General features: G+C 38.3%; 1 protein-coding gene across 5 annotated transcripts; it reads right to left on the bottom strand.

Annotated features, from left to right (window-relative positions):
- Positions 1-4: 4 nt before the first annotated feature.
- On the bottom strand, positions 5-14,691 carry LOC127240296 (uncharacterized). 5 transcript variants are annotated; one of them, XM_051258877.1, is made up of 15 exons: positions 14,391-14,691; positions 7,757-9,609; positions 7,239-7,637; positions 6,211-6,500; positions 5,668-6,098; positions 5,454-5,506; positions 5,218-5,325; positions 3,245-5,139; positions 3,064-3,169; positions 2,398-2,578; positions 1,969-2,036; positions 1,773-1,882; positions 841-1,689; positions 530-627; positions 5-445 (listed from the first exon to the last, which is right to left on the bottom strand). In XM_051258877.1, exons 2-15 carry the CDS (start codon positions 9,597-9,599, stop codon positions 439-441), a joined length of 6,438 nt encoding a protein of 2,145 aa, XP_051114834.1. In that variant the 5' UTR covers positions 9,600-9,609; positions 14,391-14,691; the 3' UTR covers positions 5-438. The 5 variants fall into 5 exon arrangements, with proteins under 5 accessions (XP_051114834.1, XP_051114837.1, XP_051114836.1 ...); XM_051258880.1 differs by having other exon boundaries at positions 7,248-7,637; positions 14,364-14,691; XM_051258879.1 differs by having other exon boundaries at positions 5,218-5,322; positions 14,364-14,691.
- Positions 14,692-15,454: the final 763 nt, after the last annotated feature.

The following is a 15,454-nucleotide window of genomic DNA, read 5'->3' on the forward strand; positions in this document are numbered from 1 at the left end:
AAAATATGACATAATTTCCATTATAATGTTTCCAAATGGGGGCTAAAGTAAAATTCAAAAACCAGAAGTATATAGTAATGATCAAACATAAGTCAGTCCTATAATTTTAGATTCAGAGTTCCTGCTGCAATGCAAACGGTGACAAACATAGAGCCTCCTTACACAGAGCTGCTACCGGAGGGCGCGGACGGGCACAATCACGAACACGAAAGTCGGGTACAGAAAGTCTGCAACATCTAGTTCTATATGCCACAACTAAAACCAATATTAACATCTACCACCTCAATTCTTCAATTTTACAGTGAGACATGACAGTGAGTGAGCAATTGCATTCTCACTCTATATTGAGACTTTACAGATAAATCTACTTCAACAGCAGCTACATTCCATCATTTGCTCATTCGGCGGCCATTCTTCTCCACTCGCCGAATACAATCCTCATTCCCTGCCAACCCCGAAAGCAGGCAATCAATTTTATATGGTTGATTTAGCAGTGAATGAATGGAGACTATTGGTTTCCATTGTTTACCTCTGGTTTGGCCTCTTCTTGTGACTCCTGGGGCCTTTGTCATGCGAGGTCGATGGGAATTTTGGGATCACCATTGAACTTTGAAGACCTTCCAACAGCTGATAAATAAAGCAAGAATAGCAAACAAATGAAGTTAAGCTATGGCAATGCAAGTCTTGAAACAGTGCAGAAGCATTTCATTTCGTTTAATATTTAACTTCCAAGAAATCCTATTTGACAATAAATTATCTTCCACAAGACTAATAGACTAATACAGGACAAGGCACATGCAGGTAGAAGGGTTAATTGAAAGAGAAATAAGAAAACATTACCCGTGAGGTCGGCTGGATTCGGCGATTTGATCGGCGCCGTTCCGCAACATCAGAGTTCACTCCCTCATTCGCTTCATCCTTCAATGATTCTTCGCTGGTTGATGCAGGTTTTCCCTGGTTGTTGCGCTCAGTATTAGCGTTCCTTGTTACTTTCTTACGGTTGTCCGGCAGCACATCTTGAGAAGATGATGGCATAGTCTCTTCAGAAGTCGCCTCCACATTAGTGAAAGATCCAAACTCAGTAATGTTTTGTCCACCAGAGTCATTCTCTTCATGACTCGTGGATCCCACTAATGCCTGATCAGACACTGTAGCATCATGCTCATTAGCCTGTGAAGATGTTGAGCCATCTTTCTTGGGAACGTTTTTACTTGGAATGCTTGGGGGTTTGCCAGACTTGGGGGCTTTTGTTTTAGACTCTGCAACTTGCTTATCCTTTGCATCAGGTTTAGATTTATTTTTTGTTCCCCAAGTCCCTGATACTTGAGGATTCAAAATTTTGGCTAACTTTGTTGAGTCGCTAAGTACACTAGCCTTGCTGCTCCCCTCGGAGACATAATGTTTACTCACTTCCATAAATTTTCTCCTTTTCCCAGGTTTAGGGACACCAATCACTACTCTAGGTGCTTTCTCTGAAGCCGGTTTCTTTGTCTTTGTCCTGCCAGTCTTGGGCTTATTCTGCTCCTTTGTGCTACCTACATTAAACACTTTATCACTAGCAGATAAAGGCAGTCCTGGTTTTTCATTTTTCCCTGCTTCTCCAAAAGTAAGGCTTTTAGCCATTTTAGCACCCCCCTTCATCTCAAAAGCTCCACCCAGCCTCACTCTCTTCTCATCAGGTGTATCGCCCTGAACACAGGTAAGACAGCCTAGTTGGAGCTCAGGAAATACACAGTTTTCTAACTAATGGTTACATATACACAAAATGAAACCTGCAAAGTGCTGTCATGTCCAGGTCTGCACCATTCAGTCCATTGTCCGTTACTCCACACCAATGTTGGCCGTAGATGCCACAATTTGACGGATAATGTATCTCTTAAATCTACATACACCACAGAGTCATCTATGCAGCTACAACTACACAACACAAATCTCAAATAGAAAATTAGTTAATGTGTAAAGCTATACCAGGAAAATGTATATTCAATGCTGCTGCATCTTTTGGATTCTTTTCTGCAACAATCCCTTCACACCAGCTGAACAGGCATAAGAACCAAGAGTGATTATTAATGAATTCAGTCAAATATAAGAAAGATCTTTCCCATATTCGCTCAACCTCCCACACAATTCTAGATTTTCATTACAATAATAGAAATGCAAACTAACTCCTGCAACAATTCTATCAAGGATATTTAAAAACAATAAACAATAATAAAAATAAAAAATTAATCTAAATGAATAGATTATCTCTGCAAAATAATTACCAAGGCTGGGTTAACAAATCCCTCCTATGAAAATTCAGAAAACAGTGTCAAGTATAAGCATATTATCACATTTAATGTTATCTTCGACATATCATATAAAAGATGGCCATTCATTAAACTAACATGAACGTACCAATCTTGAACCCATGCGTCGACTCTGTCTCCAGTAACCCAAGTATAATCCTTGGCAGCCGCTCTGCGTCTCTTTCTTGTTCCTTCAGATTGTACAGCAGACATAGGATGGGGAATACGTATTTGGGGAGCATTGCCATCCTTAGCTTCTAATGAAACCCACTCCTTCAGCAGTTCTGACCCTATACAGAAAATATATATTATTTTTTTATAGTGTATACACAAATTAATATGTATTTTACTTTGATACATATGAATTCATTAACTTTCAAAAGAAGCTCAACAGTCTCCACCGCCAAAAACATAATTACACTATCAGGATTTTGTCAATTGAGAAATATGATAATACCAGCAGTAGTCTATGAAATTAGGTATCCCATACAATTACTGGCCAAACTGATCTATGATTTTTATTACAAAAATTCCTCTATATACTTAAAGCTTTTCAACTATTGTTCAAAAAATAATAAATAATAAAAGAACAAGGAGAGAAGCCAGTCGTTAACAAAATTCAAAAAAAAAATAAACAAAAAACCCGGAAGTCATAAAAATGAAAAGTGACTCAACCACATTAACTCTTTGAAATGTGCTGAACCAGTCAATAATTTTGTAACAGTACTTGCAAGATTACTAGCTCCCATGGAACATACTAAAATCAGCAGCTGACCTTCATCAGATTTAAGTTCTGTGTAACAAACTAGGGCATCAGCTTCCTTCACAGTCAATACAGTGGCTGTGAACCAGGCCTTTAAGTCACCACGATTTTTAAGAACCTGCAAAACATAGAAAAGGAAATCTTTCACGCATATGCCCATACATAGATGCTACAGAGTAAGCACCTCACAAACCTCAACATAGGAGCTCTCTTTTATACTCGGTACACTGTCTGTATCAGACCAAATACCAGGAAATTTAGATCCATTGGATGCCTTGTTATCCTTCTGGGGCTTAGAATTCTTCTCTCCATTCTTCATAGATGCTATGACATTACCTTCAACTGTGACATGATCAGGCCCTAAATTTCTGGACGAGTCTCTTTCAATAGGTGACACAGCATTGCTTATCACATGCATATTCAGATCAGACTTCCCATGTTGGCTCATATAAAAATTAGACACTTCACCGGCATTGCTACTGATAGATTTGTTTACAATCAAATTCCCGGGGTTTGAGCCAGGAGGGGCAACCACCTGCAAACCTTTCAAATAATTACTTGGCCCAGCCATGGCAAGATCACTTAAACTGAAATGATCATTCAAGGTGACAATTTTTCCAGCATGTGAAACTGCTTCTGCAGCCAATTCTGCAGCTTTTACAATGGCATCAAGATTTTCAGCTTGCCTTGTGGCAGTCGAAGCAGCTTCAATTCTTTTCCTAGTGGCCTCCTTGGCAGCAGATATCACTAAACTGGAAGCATTGTTCCAGTTTCCTCCCTGTAAAATGGAAAAAGGGGATACATCTGGCAATTTCATTGCATTGGAAGTTAAAACTGCACCATAATTGGTTGTGCTGGGAAGCCCAGATTTGGCAATAACCTCATCAGCCATCTGCTTAGCTTCCAACGCAGCTGTTGAAGCAATCTTGGCAGCTGCAGCAGCTGCCTTTGCAACAGCAGCAGCTGCTGCTATTTGTACAGCAGCAGATGCTACTTGGTACTCAGTTTCTGCACTCAAACCAGAGTTTTTGTGCTGGTTTAACTGGTTCCACATACCTTCACACTGGCTAATGGCTGCAGCAGCGAGGGCTGCAGCATCCTCTGCCTGTGATCTGGCCTCCTTCACTTTGCCCAGACTCTCAACATTCAGCATCATCTTGTCAATATTTGAATCACATCTATTCATGCAATCAGCTGTAATTGATGATGGTACCACAGACAAAAACTGGTTTGTGGTATTTTTAGATATCAAGCTAGAAGAGTTTGCAGCAGAAACTGATGCTGTATAATGACTCTCAATAACAGATTTAGGAATTAGGCTTGCCTGATTATGACCAGTCAAAGAGATTTGATTAAACCCCTCAACTCCAGGAGTCCTCTTTGATAATTGATTAGATACCAATGGAGCAGACTGAGTATCCACTTGAGAAGTAGGAACAGGAATCTGTAACACATCATCGCCAGAAGACTTTTTTCTCTTCCTAGTTTTTGTATCAGAAGTCTGTCCACCTGATGATTTCACCCTTTTAGAATCAAGAGAAGGAGTCCCAGTAAAAACAGTGGTTGCTGCAGTCAGCGTCACGGGAACAGGAAGTGAAGGAGTCCCAGCAAAAACACTTGTTGCTGCAGTCAGTGTAGCAGGAATGGGAGATATGTGCTTTGTGCCCGCGCCGATTGGCAAGAATGCTTCCTTGGCTGGAGTTAATTTTACTGGCTCCATGATTGTAAAATTAGGATAGCTAGTAGTGATATCAAAAGGAGAACTTAGCGACGAGGCAAGCCAGGGTACCGGAAAGGAAGCCTGCAAGGGCCCAGAGGTGTGTGCTACATAATTCCTTATAGGTGGAATTTGGCTCGGATTCAAGGGTGAAAGAGCCTGATAATCAAAACTGGAGCTTTTGGTCATGCTGCTCAATGGCAGTCCCTCACAAGATGGGGTTGCCATATTCCACAAGGGCGATGAGAGAGGCATCAAGGGATTAACAACAGGAGATGGGATGGGCTTTGTGCCTCCTCGACTAGTCGCAGAGGGAATCACTTCGCTTTCAATGGAACTCTGTCTATTAGTTTGATCTGGAGTTTTAACACCTGAAGTTTTGGAATCAATACACAATCATCAACCAACAGCCAAAGGAAAAGCAGATGTAACAGTGCTGTATAAGATACCTGGCCGTGAAGGTAGTGGAGTTTCACTATTGGTTCCCTGGGATTTCTGATTCTGAAGCCTTTCAACACAAGCACGCCAAGAAACCTCCCAAATGCTCCTGCCTCCTTCTTTTAAAAGGAATGTCAAAATTTCATGTTGTCAGCAACATATTTAGTATAATTTATTAGTTTGTCAATTCCTACAATAACATGAATGGGAAGAAAAAGAAAAGATATTAAGCGAAAGCCTAACTAACCGCTTGTGCCAAAGGCAGAAATCATACAAGCTTCGTCAGGTGCAACTCCTTGTCTGCAAATTTTTTAGAGAAGAAAGTAATCTTTAATATAAACTCAATAAATCACAAATTGAGCCACACTGCAGTCACATAAAGTTTTAGAATTCTCTTTTCAAATATATATTCATCTAAGCAAAAACACTTCATTTAAAAGAAAAAAAGTAACTGAACTCACATTAGAGATCCATAAACAAATATTTGTGCACGCAATTGCACTTGTTGTAAATCCGTAAAAGGCTGCTGAAAAAATGCAGATGATTGACCAGAAGAAGTATTCAGATCAGGCAGGCCACAGGTAGGCACAGAAACAGCACCCCTCGGCTTCAGAACACTTTCAAATGCCATGAGTTGACCAGCACCTAAAGGACTCAACAGCTGAGATGATTTACCCCCTTTATCCGTGTGCCTCAGTGGAGGGATTTCTTTATTCACCTTTTTTGCACTACCCCTTGCAGATTTACTACTGCCACGCCTTGCTTTCCGCTCAGTAGTGCCTCCAGATGGAGGGCCAGCACTGGTGGTTACAGAACTAACATGAGGACTTTCAGTAACCACCACCGCATCCATCAGACTGCCACCTGCTGATGAAGAGGATCTTTCCCCAGCCTTCATAAACAATACAAATCAAAAGAACATTAAATACAACATATGTAAAAAGAACGATGAAAAATAACTGAGAAGAAAAAAAAATGTAAACATGGACAGTTTTAAGTTATACCAATGCCATTTTGCAAGCTTGAATTCTAGGAAATGATTGCAAACCCATAGAAAAATCTCCTGTAGACTGAACCCCCTGCTTTTTCATCTCAAAAGTAAAGGGTCCCTCATCTTTGGATGAAATAATTGCTCCTGCAGTTTCGGATTTTGTCAGAATTTCACCAATGCTTTGTGCATTGATCCTTTCAAGGGATGCTTTTTTGTTCATATCATCTTGAGCGAGACCACTGAGACCGGTGCCAGGATCAGCAGCCTGGATAGATCTTTCAATTTCAACAGTACAGACAGCAGCTGCAAGCACATAAACCAAATTCAAAATCATTCATGAAATTTTCTAGAAATCCATATAACACTGCATGGAAACATTTTATGCGACCCTTTATTTTCCAGCCGTACAGTGGAAGCAAAATTGCATCACACCCACACCCTCTTCTATCAACATGCATTAAAAAGCTTAATCAAATAGGATACTTTTTAGAAATGCTAACAAGCATCAATACGCATAGAAATCTCAGCTAAAAAGATCATCATATAAAGCATATATATGGTAAAAAATTAAAATAAGATGAACTTCCTCATGTGATCTCAATGATAAGTATGAAGAAACTCATATCTTACCATAGAAAGAACTTTCATTTATTTATAATTATATAGATATATCCAATTACAAGAATTCTACACTTGAAATAATATTCTAACTGGAACATTGCATAAAAACTTGGCCGAAACAAACTTATACCAACAGTTGTAAATTTCTTTATAGAATTACCAGAAAAAGAATCAGGGGGAAGTTCTCAAAATATCTAACTTCATTAAATTTAGAAAATCACAGCAATGTATACAGACACCGTGTGTTTCAGTATGCTAAAAACAAAAAGAAACTCCATCTCCAGGCATGGAAGATAAATACAGAACCTCTTAATCAGTGGAAAGGTTTTATAGAACAAATGACAATAGTTTAGCCTGTATTTCTTATTTGGCTCTATTATGTCATGGAAACATGGCATCAATAGCACAGAGATTAATCACCTGACATACTTGAAGACTTCATCCCATGATCTTTTTCCTTCTTTGCTTCAAGTAGACCTTCAATAGGCCCACCTTCAGCACCACCATCTTGGACCATAAAGTTGTCCACGGGGTGTCCCACCGTTTTATTCAATTCCACACATGTAGCATCAGGAGCAGCCGCAGCTGAAGTCTCACCCAACAAAATAGATTGCTCATTCATCCTTGTACTTTCAGCTGCTGAATCAGGCTCCTTCTCAATGGCCACAGGGATGGCAATCTTTGTTGACATCAAAACCTCCTCTGAAACTGAAGTATTTGGTTGTTCGAGAACATCAGAATCATTTTCTTTACTCTGAATTACATGTCCCTTGTCACGTGAAGGTGTGTTGCTCTCATGAGAGTCACCCAAATTAACACCTTCAATGCAAGATAGAGTAAAGTTAGTATCATTATCTTCAGTATTCAATTTTGCATAGATCATTTAATTAATACTGGAATAGAGTATTTAGGTGGAAAGAAGGGCATGAGTAATGCACCTGGATAATCCCCAGCAGAATTGGTTGGTTGTAATCCAATTGTCGTCTTAGTGTTACCTTCACCTGAAGAAGCTTGCCACATTTTGTCATCGTGAGTGGAATTACTAGAATCAAGTGACAATATCTCGTCCTTTTTCCCCTGGACAGAACCAACTAGGTCATCCTCTTGATTGTCCACCTGCATGGAGGTAATATCTTCCTTGCATGTCTGCAAGCTCCCAGCTGTTGATGGAGAGGAAACATGATTCGCTTCCTTTACAATGTCCTTCTGAGTTGCAGATGAATCTAGGACATTTATTGCATCACCGAGCACTGATTTCTCTTTACAACATTCAACAGCACTAGACGTATCTTTCAAGTTACCCACATCATCGGCAGGATTAGTGTTTTTGTCATCATCTTGCTTAGGAGAAGTGCTTAGGACCTCATGGAACACAGAAGGCTCGACAGTTGAATCTGGACCCTCAAGAGAACTGTTGCTTCCAAGGACATCATCGTCATCACCACCACTTCTGATCCTATCTGATGACTGAATAACAGGACTATCATTTGTAATTTTGTCATTATTTGTAGGGGATGCAACATCAGAGCCATTTATTCTGTACCCCACACCACCTTCTCCTTCAATGGACACAAATGATCTTCCCGGTAATATGCCACAACTTTCATCCAGATGCTTAGCATCTGTGCCAGAAGAGAGAACCACCGTCTCATGTTGACTGCCAGCCGCAGGTTCATTAAGTGCAACCTCATTGAATCCATCTGTGCATACAGATTTACCTACACTGGGTACACAAGAAACATCCTCACCGCTTTTAACATTAACTTCTACTGCTTGTTCTTCTTTTGAGGATTCCACCTTTGACTGATTCACACTAGGTAAGTAATCCAATATGCTACCAGTTTCAACAACCCCTTTCAACCTCTCATCATTTTTTTCACACTGTTCTTCCTGTTCCTTTACTGTTGCATCAGAAATACATTCAGCTATGCAACTTGCATTTACAGTACCAGAACCACTAATCTTATCCTGATCATAGAACTCCTTAACACTAACAACATTGCTCTGAGAAGTGCTTCTTGTAAAGTTGATATCTGTGTCAAGAATAGGAAAGTTTCCTTGCACTTGATTCGGCTGAGAATCATTCACCAAGTCAGAACCGTCCACAGGTTTATCATGCACATTTTTCATATCAGAATTCAAGTTCTCTGTGGTTATCGTGATATCGTCTTTGCTATCGTCGCATACATTATATGCAGAAAAATTTGTCTCCTGCGCTGGTAAAGTATATTCAGAGAGAGCATCTTCAAGCCCTGCACTCAGATTTGACCTAGAAATATTGCCCTCAACTCCAGTAGGCGGGAATGAAGAATTCTGGTGTTCAACATCTTCAATCATATCATCCGGCCTCAAGTTCTTTTCCGTATGTCCAGTTGAACTAGCAAGCTGATTGCCTGGATCCGATTCCTCAATATTTTCACCCTGGACCATTTCTTCCTGCCCAACTGCCTTCAGTAGCATTTCAACAGATTCAGATGATGTTGCCTCTGACCAGACATTAACATGCCTAGGCAAAGCACAAGAAACTGCTGCAGCAGCACTGAACTCTATTCCGTTGCCTCCGCGAGAATAATCCTCAATCCACTGGTTGTCTTCCTGGTTTGGAATACCAAGAAAAGCTTCGTTTTCAACTAAACTATCAAATCTTAAATGTGCATGGAGGTTGTCATCAAAATCAAACTTGGGAAGTGCAAACGGTCGCAAAACAGAAGAAAACTTAGAGCTTTCTTCACTGGTTAAGGGAAGATTATGGCCTTCATAGTCATTGTCATTGTAATCCATCGGTGAATCCCTGTCCAGGTAATGAAACAATATTAGAAAGTGTAATGAAGCACTTGACAGCAAAGCCTGTCAATGACATCATGAGGCATAACATTAGAAACTAACAAGCAGCTAAACCAGAAAATATAGAGCAGATAGTTCACTATAATCATATATATATATATTAGAAGGTAAGCCATTGTAGCATACATCTACCTGAAACCCAATTCCTCCCACCAGTCTTCCTGAGCAAATAATTTTTAATAAATAAGGTAGAAATATAATAACATAACCAATATAAAATGGTCCTTTTGTGGATCCTTCACAGCAATAGTACAGATAGAGATAGTCGAAAAATATTCAATATCAGGGTGTTAGATAATTTTAGTACTTCTAGTTAAAAAGCTTTTTATATTATTTAGAAACTCCTCATTACCGTCACAGTAATTTGTCAAGATAAATAACCATGGAAAAACGGAAGGTCAAAAAGAATCACCAAATGTAGGTCAAGATGGCAGAGTTGAACTAGGTTTCCGCTATGTCAAGGAATCCTGTCTCAAATGATTATCTTCTCACTGTTACTCTCCACAAAGAGTAAAACGTCAGTGCAATTTTCCTGTTGTTTCTTTTGTATTATCCCCATTTGTTAGCCATTTCAATGACTCCCCTGATAATACTTCCATCCGTATTATAATAAAAAAAACAAAACAAAAAAAAAAGCGGAATCTGTAATACTTTGGTTCTTGTAATGCTATGGTGGAAGAAAAAGGTGTTGCTTTTGATAATAGCACTTGAGGATAGTACTGTTGGTGCAAGGAGCAAATACTAGCAATTATAGTTAACCTTGATGAACACGTTGCTTAGTAGGAAGCTCGAGCTGTCAAGGATTATGCTAGAACCAATGACGTAGTTTTCTTTTGTCTTCTTTTAATATATTGACATCCATATAGCATCGTTTGATAAGATCAATCAATATATAAAGACATTTGGGTTGAATAAAATCATGTCCATTCCATTTTTAATAAACAGTAGTTCTTTTACTTTATTTGTTAGACTAAATGGATGATGTTATTATTGGAAAGGATGCCATTTGAATTATGTCTCTAAAGTACTTCTCTATGTAAACAGTTTCGAGCATTCGTTACTGCAGGGTATAGAAGTGTTTTTAGGGAGTAGAAGTTATAAAAACAAGGGAACTTTTCTTAGCTAGAGGTTATATACTTGTTTTGAGTTGATAAAATTTTGGAAGGTAAACAATCTAGTACCCCCAATATATCCTAATTTAGAATTTACCAAGAAAGGTTAATTGTTTAATATTCATAGCATTAAATTTTTGGTTGTAAAGCTAAATGAACTTAGAGCAACACAACCGACAATGCACATCTATAGTATCACAAGCCTACACAAGGCTGCTACAACAGTAGATCTATGGGTGGCATTAGCACCCTTTCATATTTATTATTTGAAATGGGTAGTCCCGTATGGAATCTACAAGAATCATGCCAGCTTGAGCAAATTATAAGTTGGAAAGAAAATCCACCAATGAGTATTGTGTGTTGGATGTGTGTGTTTGTGGAAACCCTCATCCACTACGTTTTTATTGCACACTGTAAATCCTTAGGCCGAGTGAAATACCATGCAAACCACGCCAGCTAGGTAAGCCACATCAAGGTTCGGAGCACAGAACCACCGGACCACCATATGGTAAATTTCTAATATTTATTATATAATACAAAATTATAACCTTAAATTACCAAAGTACCAATATGTCAAGATACTAAATCATTACCATTGAAATTCCAATACTAAAACATTACCATTAAAATTCCAAAATTCAAAATTAAAAACCTTTAATTACTAAATATCACCATCAAAATACCAAAGGCGAACATGTCACAGTAAAGTTCTAATAAAATACTAATAAGATCGTTTGATAAACTACAGGTAAAGATAATGGAGCAACTCGCAAATACAGGTTCATTCGTAAAGGTTACCTACGGTCAGCGATGGCGGACGACGTCGGCGATGGCAGATGACAATAGGTCGGCGGAGCGGCAGAGAAAAGAGGAAGGTAAAAACGCAAGAGCAGACAGCGGCTAGGGTTTGATATTTATAGGTGTTAAATAGGTTAAATAATCAAATGGGCCGACCAAATATAAGTTACTCCGGGCGAGTTGGGTAAAATAACAAATGGGTTGGGTCAATAGAAATTATTCTGGGCGACTTGGGTACTATAATCAAATGGGTCGGGCCAATAGAAGTTATTCCAGTTCAAAGTCACTTTCCAATTTCCATTTGGTGTCGCCTTGGCATCCCCGCATCATTTTTTGCGCCGCATGGATGCCGCCCTAGCCAAACGTCACGGCGGCCTTTCCTGACAGTGATGGTGCACTGCCAGGACGTGAAAGGCATTGCCCTAGGCGACACTGTGATGAAACTGAGCCACCCTAAGAAATTCTTAAGAGACAAGCTCGACTAAGAAGGCTTCGGCTGTGGTTACAAGTCACCCTACCACGCCAACTGGACCACCTCTTACATAGTGTGGTGGATTTAAATTTGGTTTTACAAGACATCGGACAGGAATATTTAAGCAAAATATATATTTAATTCTTATTAGTTGAAAAAGAATTCCATTATGGAATCTTAAAAGAAGATCATGTTAGATTGAGAAAATTCAAATTTAGAAAGCAAATCCACCTCAACCTATTTTCTGTTTGAAGAATTTTGGTTATATAGAAGAGTAAACACAAGATGTGGTGCAAGCATTGAATCATATTATAAGTAGAGTTATTGCTGACTTTGCTGGTGATGTTATATGGATTATTCGACTTATACCAAAATTGGGGATTGAGGCATCAAGACTAAAGGGGTTATAGTGAAAGTCAACGACCCTACCTATTGCATCTACACTTATATCTCAGGAAAAGACTAAAAAAATTCAAATACAACTTTCACTTTGTTAATAGAACAATTCTGAACACCTATAACTGCAGTTTGAGTAGATGACATAAATTACAGTGACTAGCACCCATGCTTCATTTGGGGAGGGTATGAAGGCGCACCAGTGAGTGTATGGTTGTGTGGGTGTAAAGTGGCTTCTACTGAATGAAATAAATCATTACCCTCCATGTATATTATATTATACAAGAACATAAAACATAATGAGAAACAAACCTAGATTACCATATCATCACAAAGGAACCATGTCCTCACAAAGAGAAAAGGAATAGTATTTTGCTTAATCACAAGGGCAATAAATTTCCACTCATAATCAGTAGAACAAAAAGAAGATGAACCCTCCCCAGTAGAACTGTAGACCAGAGACCAAACATTTTGTTAGCATGTCATTACCTGTAGCTATAACATCCTTCATAATTAGATATGTATACTAAGTTTTTTATTGGCAACATGATATTAGACCTTGAAAGAACTAATGCCAGGGGTGCTTCCATTGAAAGAAGTAAATCTGAAATATTCAACCCCAAGTAGTCATATCTATTAGCTAAATACGAGATTTATTCATAAGATTTTTCTATTTGTGTGGCACAACTACCGTACTTGTCTGTTAATAAATAAGATCTGGATACTAATTTGATTTCACAAATGTTCTTGCATAAAGATTTCACTGCTCTTGCAGTTTGTAAATATATCCTCAAATAGTTAAGGGTGGATCATCTTTGATAAAACTTCTCTACTTATTTCAGGGGAAGTAGTAAAATAGATATGAAATGGTGAGCTGTTTATATCAATAATAGCTTCCAAAAATAGGTTCCTCAAGGAACTCAAGAAAAGAAGGATGAAAAATAAAATAAAATCCCTGCCACAATCCCATCGAAGCCTCATAGCGGTTTTCACTGCAAGAATGTTGCTTTACTATACTAAGTTTCTAAACCATCCTATAGCAATATGAAAACAAAATATCATTCAAAAATCAAATTACAACATCTAATAATTAAAGACCACAATAAACATAAAAATTCAGGAGAGGGTGACAAGCTGCATAGAAAGCAAATGATACTCAATGAACAAAAGTACGCAAGGAATGCTTGGCCGCCAAACTTACATGAGAAAAACATTTGCAAACATAGCAACTATTTTTATTTTATGCACATATAATGCACATTAAACTCAATTCAGCTTGGGGTAGCAATCTGTTTACACTTCGCCATACTACCTATATCCCCTAACCCATTTTAAATCAACCCAAAAAAAATTGCAGGAAAAAAAATAATAATAATAAATAACAACAAGTGTCAGCTCTGCAGAGGAAAGAAATAGCAAACAAACACACATATTAAAACCAGGCTTTCAAAGTTACAAAGTGAGGAAAACCAGAAAGCAGTGCTATAAGCCACAAAATAGATTCAAGCAGCGAAATTTCATATCCCCAATTTGAAAACTCTAATTCAACGGTTTCAGGTTTAATAGCGCCCAAGATGAAACCCTAAAACAATCCTAAACAATATTCCAAGGTCCAAAACGAAACTTAAAGTCAGTGCACCCATAAAGCACACAAACCCTAGGTCACCCACCTCAGGCCGAATCAGAAAAACCAAATTTACCGAAAAGCCCTAATTTAACATCACACGGAGCCCTCCAAACCGCTTCACCAGGAGAGCAGGAGACAAGAAGACCTAACATTTCTAATTGTATCGACAGTACGAAACTCTATACTCTCTCTTTCGTCCCTAATTTTCTAAACCAGAACGAGAAATGAACAGTCTCCAAAACACAATTCTCGCAAAAACTAACAAAAACATGAAAAAAAGAGGAACTGATGAGTACCAGAAGAATTAAGTGTAGATACGCTACCTCCCTCCATCCGGAGACTAAATCCTCAAGTGATCCCCCTCAACTTAACCCCAATTGAACGACCACGCTTTCCTTCATAACCCTAGCTCCCGAACACTCCTCCAAACTCCTCGTCAAAAAATCCACTCCCGCAAATCTCCGCCCTTCCAACACCTCGATTTTCACGCGCTAGGAAACCTAGCAACAAGTATTTAGTGAGAGAGAGAGAGAAAGCGACAGCGTCGAGAAAAAGTAGTTCAAGAGAGGTGTGCTTTCGCTGCAGATGTTAGGCGAGTAAAAACAGGCAAGTTTTGCAATTTCTCGTGTGCCGAGTGAACACAAAAAACAAAAAAAGAAGGATTAGGGGCAGTTTAGGAAATTCACATCATGAAAATGTGACGCGTCAGGGAAAGAGAACAGACCGACGTGTGATGTTTTGATTGGTTGGGAAATAAAACTCAGCCCACGGTTTCTCTCTCCATTGAAAGTTTGGAAGAGGAGCTAGGCCCATGTGGGGAAGTGTTTAGGTTACGGCGCTGTGACATAGTTTATGTAACTGCACCTTGTTTGAGGGGTAAATTTGTACTTTCGGTGCCGGGTTTCGGATAGAGATGAATGCTGATCACCGGTCAGTCACCGCATTCGGGTGGATGGGCAATTTCGTCTTTCACTATGTGGAATTTTTTATTATTATTAAACTGTTTTTTCTAAACTGTTACACATCACATGTTATTTATCTCGAAATAAATAAAAGTTTATGTATAAAAACAGATTTCGAGTTTTATATTTTCTGAGAAAAACAGGAAATTTACTTGCTTAATTAATCTTTTATTAATATGCTTTTTAATATATATTATATATATTATTATAAAAATAATCAGAAATATTACTCATTTGAACATATTATCTACGATCACAAGTTCATCTTTTATGTAATTAGATCATTTCTAATAATCCACGAAGAACATTATTTATAAAATATATAATACTAGAACTTTAATTGTAAAAAACATTACTTGTAAAAAACATCAAACATTATAATAATAATTTATGTATTTTATTACATAGTAAAAATGTATAAAAAA

Source organism: Andrographis paniculata, unplaced genomic scaffold (assembly GCF_009805555.1).
Source record: "Andrographis paniculata isolate CXL003 unplaced genomic scaffold, ASM980555v1 Contig79END, whole genome shotgun sequence".
Lineage (NCBI taxonomy): Eukaryota > Viridiplantae > Streptophyta > Magnoliopsida > Lamiales > Acanthaceae > Andrographis > Andrographis paniculata.

What these genes read in the sequence shown, in the direction of transcription:
- LOC127240296 (XM_051258877.1), bottom strand. Translation starts at nt 9,599, where the DNA reads ATGGATTACAATGACAATGACTATGAAGGCCATAATCTTCCCTTAACC. An exon ending in TTTGTTTATGGATCTCTAAT is followed by an intron (nt 5,507 to 5,667) that starts GTGAGTTCAGTT and finishes AAAAATTTGCAG; the next exon opens with ACAAGGAGTTGCACCTGACG. An exon ending in TTCTGCCTTTGGCACAAGCG is followed by an intron (nt 5,326 to 5,453) that starts GTTAGTTAGGCT and finishes TCCTTTTAAAAG; the next exon opens with AAGGAGGCAGGAGCATTTGG.